Source organism: Prosopis cineraria, unplaced genomic scaffold, assembly GCF_029017545.1.
Source record: "Prosopis cineraria cultivar Desert tree isolate PC_DT_omini unplaced genomic scaffold, ASM2901754v1 PC8, whole genome shotgun sequence".
Lineage (NCBI taxonomy): Eukaryota > Viridiplantae > Streptophyta > Magnoliopsida > Fabales > Fabaceae > Prosopis > Prosopis cineraria.
The window spans coordinates 33753770-33760151 of NW_026555339.1; the positions used below are offsets into that span (position 1 = coordinate 33753770).

Here is a 6382-nt window from a genome sequence, read left to right on the forward strand (position 1 = left end):
GGTTGTTTTAAACAAGGGTTAAATAAGGATTTTTTATTTGACAATACTTGACCGTCAAGTATTGCCTTTTAGAGTTGAACAAATGTCAAATCTAGAAGGTAACACTTGACGGCTATTAACTGTCAAATAGAAGGACCTTCAATATATGATGTTACCATACTTCACAATTAATAATCATCAAATAAGGCCAAAAATAACCATCATAAGGCGGTTTTTAGTAGGAGTGTTATCACACCCGATGGCATGACTCATTCTACCTTCCACTTCTCTCTAGACACCAAAAGGAATGTGTTAGGGGGGCAGGAGAGGATCGTGAACCATTAATCTAATCCCCTTCTACCATTTCTTTCTTTGTCTTTTTTTTTTTAAGTTTTTGTTTGCTTCTATCTCTCTCTAAAAACCTATTCATCATTTTTGTTCCTTTTTCTTCAATCTCCCCCTTTCTTTTAAATTCTATCCAATATAATTTTATCTTCTTATACTCTCTAAAATATAAAGGATTGAATTAAATTAGTATACTTTTGTTTCAAATAAAATTTTCACAACATTAAGATAGTGATAATATTTTAAGTTATTTTCCCTTAAATATTTTACTTCCATCTATCCTTACTTATTTTCCCCTTTCTTAAAAAAAAAACGTGGTCTAGAATTCAGTCCTCAAAATTTAACCCATTTTTTAAGTAAATTCTCTTCATTCAAATGATTACACATTAATGTCCAATATCCATGGACTAATCTCACCATAATGTTGCTAAAATCCTAAAAGTAAAAAGTGGGATATTACTCCCACAACCTCACACCAATGTTTTTAGAATCGAACCAAATATTGAACTAAAAAGGCCAATGGTTCACAATTATTAAGTCAATGATGAAATAATTAAATTCAAAAATTATACATGTATATAATAATCTAAATATAAAAAAAATATTTTAAGTTTATCATAACTCAACAAGCTATATGATATAACATAACATCAAATAATTAAAAAATGGGTTATTTTCTAAAAACAATTGATCCAAAAAATAAAAAAGGGTCATTTTCTGAGCAATTTTGTTTTTAAGAATCAAATCCGGTTCCCTGTTCAAAAGGCAGTCCAAACCTATCTAATCTGATCCAACTCCCCAGATGATTTTATAATAATTATACATGTGATAGTTAAATTTATTCATTCATAGAATGATATTTCATCTAATTTAATTTTTCACTTTAAAGTCTACATTTAATATCAATAACTTTAAAGTTTGATGTCAGTTTAGATGTTCCTAATTTGATAGCTAATGGTAGGAAAGAGAAAGATGAAAAGAAGAGAAATGAAATATTTTAAAATTTTACTTTTAGCTTTTACAATATATGAAATATATCTATGTATGTGTTGCTATGTGATTTTTTTTGTTTGATGTTATCATGCGACATAAATATAAAATATATTAGATAATATAGTGTATAATTTTCTTATAAAATTATAATTTAAAAATGAAAACTAATTAGAAAAAGTAAAATGCAATGTAAAAAAAAAGCCAATTACATTACTTAAGAGTCATTGTTAACTAAAAGTAAAAATAAAATTTTAAATAAAACTAGCTAGAAAAATAAATAATTATGAACTAATGTATAATCATTTATATTTTTACTATTTCTTCTTAGATATTTTTATATTATAATTATAAATATAAATATTAAATAAATAATACAATAACCTTGAGAAGTAAAAAAAATAAAATAAATAATGCAAATGATATTGTATCAATTATATTTATAGTTTGCTTTAGACAAAATAAATAATATAATTTTCAATTTTAATAACTTAAAAGAATTAAATTGAAGTACTTAATGATAGTAATGATATTTTATAATATTAAATATTTAAAATATATCTATATTTGTATAGTTTAATAATAATATATATATATATATATATTTTAATTATGTAATAATAAACTACAAATTTATTCCAACTCAGAGACAATGATGGAATACAAAAAGAGGGGGTCATGGGTTCAAACTTTGGAGGAGGCAACCTGTAAAATAAAAATATAAATCAGTGACATGATGACATGTGGCTGATGCTCAACATTTAGCAACAAGCAAATAATCACTGCTGATGTATGGTTTTTGTGGCAACATTTGTTGCCATCAATTCTCAACTTTTAGCGGCGACTCTCTTTTTGTGTGACAAATTTTCTTGCTGATTCTCAACTTTCACTAAAAGTCAATTTTTTTGTAGTGATACTATGTCTAGGAATTTAAAAAGAATATTAATTCAATATATAGTGTATGAATATATAGCTAATGATATAAGTGATTTAATAATGTCACACTAATAGGAATTGGGTCTAACAGAAGGAGTTAGTCCATCACAACATGATGAATCAAGGCCCAAATCTTCATTGAGAGAGGTACCCACATATTTAGTACTTAACCATACTTCGAATATGATTACCTCTAATAAAAGGATACATATGCTCAATCAAATATATATATATATATATATATTAACGTGGCAACATAACTAGTAATTAAATAACTTTTATTTTCTGAGTTTATTGATTACTATTTAATCTGCTCTTCAATTATTATGGATTTTGATATAAATATAATTTTGACCCAAAATGATTTATCTTTTAAAATATAAATTAAATGACTGTGGTGTTTAATTTCTCCAAACCATTAAAATATCTAGGGTTGGATATAAATAGAACTTCTTTTTTAAGGAACGTCATAAAATAGGAACCATAAGTGACAAATAAATAGAAAATCAATCTATGCTTCCGCTAATCCAGACCCGAAAGGACAGCTCTCAAATCTTTTGCCATTATAAGGTGTCAAAGTACGGGTTTCCATAATATATATACATATCCACGAAATGTGGCACATAATAATAATAGAAAAAAGATAAAGTCTCGTACCACGCACCAAAGAAAATGAGCATCATCACCTTTGCCTTGTTCTTATTTCTGGCTTCCTTCGTCGTCGTCACAGCCCAAAAAAAAGTATTGGACATAGCAAGTTACGGAGGACTCCCTAATGGAGATATAACTCAGGTATCCTAAGAATAGTGGTTCTACAAATGAGTTCAGATGTTTATTATAATTTCTAAATGATTAATTAACAATTTTTCTTTTGAAAAACATTGAAGGCTATGACGAAAGCATGGGCAGCAGCATGTTCAAGCACTGTCCCAGTAAGAATTTACGTAAAGAATGCAAAGTACAAGATGCTTGACGTGCATTTGAAAGGTCCATGCAAGGCTCCAGCGATTGAAATATATAATGATGGCACAATTCAAGCACCAGGAGACATGTCTCAATTGCATGGGGTTCAACAATGGATCAGAGTTGAATATGTGAACAAATTTACCTTATCAGGCAGAGGAACCTTTGATGGCCTTGGTCCTTCTTCCTGGCACCATAATACATGTGCCAAGAATGTACACAACTGCAAAATGCTTACCATGGTATGTAAACATAATGTAAAGATTTATTCAGGTGCAATCTCGTCCATGAATTACACGGAGTCTGATGTTTTTAATGTTAATAATATGTCTATTTATATAACAAGTTTGTTGTGAAATGATGAACTGCAGAATTTTGGGTTCAGTTTTCTCAACAATTCTGTTATTAGGGATGTGACGTCAAAAGACAGCAAAAACTTTCATGTTAATGTTTTGGGATGCAATAACATTGAATTTAATAACTTCAAAATCGATGCGCCAGAAGACAGTCCCAACACCGACGGAATTCACATAGGAAGATCGGTTGGTGTGAGAATCCTACACACTAAAATTGGTACCGGAGATGATTGCATCTCGTTGGGTGATGGTAGTGTAAATGTAACTGTAAATGATGTCACATGTGGACCTGGCCATGGAATTAGCGTCGGAAGTGTTGGGAAAATTACATCAGAAACTCCGATAGATTCATTCACAGTCAAGAACTGCACGCTCACCAACACGATGAATGGTGTGAGGATCAAAACATGGCCTGCCGGCCCAGGAACTATTACAATCACTAACATGCACTTTGAGGATATTATAATGAATAATGTCTCCAACCCTGTCATCATAGACCAAGAGTACTGCCCCTGGAATCAATGCAACAAAAAGGTACTTATTTCATTAGAAGCTACATATATTAAACCTCATTATTTCTCTTTATTCTATTTTAGAGAAGTCATCCTTTAAACCATTATTTCAATTTCATAATGACCTACGTTTTACTCCATTCTTTCAATGGCTCAGATCCCATCCAAGATAAAGATAAGAAATGTCACTTTCAAGAACATTAGGGGCACCTCTGGAACAAAAGAAGGAGTAACACTAATATGTAGTGCTGGTGTACCTTGTGAGAATGTAAAACTCAGTGACGTTAAACTCACATTCAAAGGAAGAGAAGTAGTAGCCAAATGTTCTAATGCCAAGCCCACAATTACAGGAGTAGCGCCTGCTTGTGTAGGAGCAGCAGCAGCCTAAGTATCCAACAATACAAAACTGAGGCTTTTCTTTCTACTTTGCTTTCCTTTATTTGTGGATACATAATCCATCCCCTTATTTACTAAGGGAGTATGGTTTAAGATTAGGCATATTGTTACCCTTAATGTTTTGAAAACACTATGATTTTCCCAAGTTTTGTAATTGATAGATACCAAATGTTGACTGTTAGTTGAGTTTTGGAGATTTGATTTCAAGACTACAAAAAAGAGAATATAAAACAGTTATTCTCATTAATATTTAATGACTATGAACTGTTGAGTAATTTGGTACTGAATATTCTAGGACCTTTTATTCAATTGTTTTTAACCATTAAATATTATCAATTTATTCAACGGATTTTAGTCCAAAACCGTTGAATAAATTTTTGCAATTTGGAAATAACAATTTGCGAGAGATAACTTTCAACAGTTCTAGATTAAAAACCACTGAATAGTTTGTTATTATTTAGTGGTTTTTTATTTATAACCATTGAATATATATAAATATTTAGCGGTTGTGTCACAGAACCACTGAATAGTTTTCATTGTACTATTGGTCATCATATTCAACAGTTTTTTCTCATAACCATTGAATATTATGACTTAATTTTTTGAACTAGGCAGGCTACATTTCTAACAACCCCCCTGCATTGTAAATTACAAAATAATATTCTAGCACCCAAAAACAAATTACATCCAATAATAGTCATGTATATACATAAATGTACAATGAATTCCTATAAGAAAAACTTATACATAACTTGAAGTGCTTAAATTAAACCAATTAGTGGCTAAAATATAAACTCCAAATCCCAAAATTTTCCTAAGTTTCCTAACTATCACTACTGTTGGCTGTTAAAACTAATCCATGCCTCAAAAATACTATGTGCTAACTCTTCAAGGACTTATTCCATTTGAGCATAAGTATACGTGTCATAGTATGCATCCTCCACTATTACAGGATAGGCTTTTAACAACAGGTAAAAAACACTTTTAACAATGGTTCTACGTTCACTGTTGTTTCAAGAGATGTTAAATGTATGTGACTTTCAACAGTAGTTATACAACTGCTATTAAAAATAAACTTTCAACAGCAGGTCTATGTCTGCCATTGAAAGTTGCTCATTGAAGTTTTTTTTAAAAAAAAATAGGACTTTTAACATCGGTTCATGCCATAACCACTATTAAAAGTTCACTTTTAACAGTAGTTAATGCCATAACCGATGTTAAAAGTGGTTTAAAAAAATTTATTATGTTTTTAGTTGTTTCCCCAATTCCTGCAAATGAAAATATTCTATATAATTTATTGCCAACTAGCCAATTCAACTATATATAAATAATTCAAATTTCAATACAATTCTATAGAAATTACACAAAACTCAAATTGTCTTATGCAATTTCCTAAAATACTACCTAAACCTCACATACCATCCACAAAATATTGTGCTCAACATATGAGGATGTTGTCAACCTCTTCCTTAGAAAATGGATTCGCAATGTCAAACATCTATATTAAAGTATAAAATTGTAACTAAAACATTAACCAATTAATTTAAGTAACAATAAAATTAGCTTTTAAAAAATATAGTTACCTTATTTGTAAATTCAGTCATTCCTAATGTGATGATGTTGAGCATATGCCTCATCACATATATGCTGCACAAACTACTCTTCAGTGGTTGCATGTGACTTTATATAAAAACATATATATATATATATATATAAACAATTGGGAATTGGTAATAAATATTGACAATTGAATATGTTAATAAAGTGTTAGTTTTAACTTACCTTTGGCTTAATCCACATAGGATCCTTTAGTTCATATGGGTGCTTTTTCAGGACCATCATTTGATATGTTTTCATTGTCCTATGATCAACATCATCAGATTTGTAACTAATATATCTATAAAA

The 6382-nt window shown here is 29.7% G+C and overlaps 1 protein-coding gene across 1 annotated transcript; it reads left to right on the forward strand.

The window, feature by feature from the left end:
* The first annotated feature begins 2876 nt into the window (after positions 1 to 2876).
* Positions 2877 to 4669, forward strand: LOC129317156 (polygalacturonase-like). The gene is made up of 4 exons (XM_054961520.1): positions 2877 to 3042; positions 3138 to 3455; positions 3585 to 4103; positions 4239 to 4669. The coding sequence occupies exons 1-4, from the start codon at positions 2923 to 2925 to the stop codon at positions 4467 to 4469; spliced, it is 1188 nt and encodes a 395-aa protein (XP_054817495.1). The 5' UTR covers positions 2877 to 2922; the 3' UTR covers positions 4470 to 4669.
* Positions 4670 to 6382: the final 1713 nt, after the last annotated feature.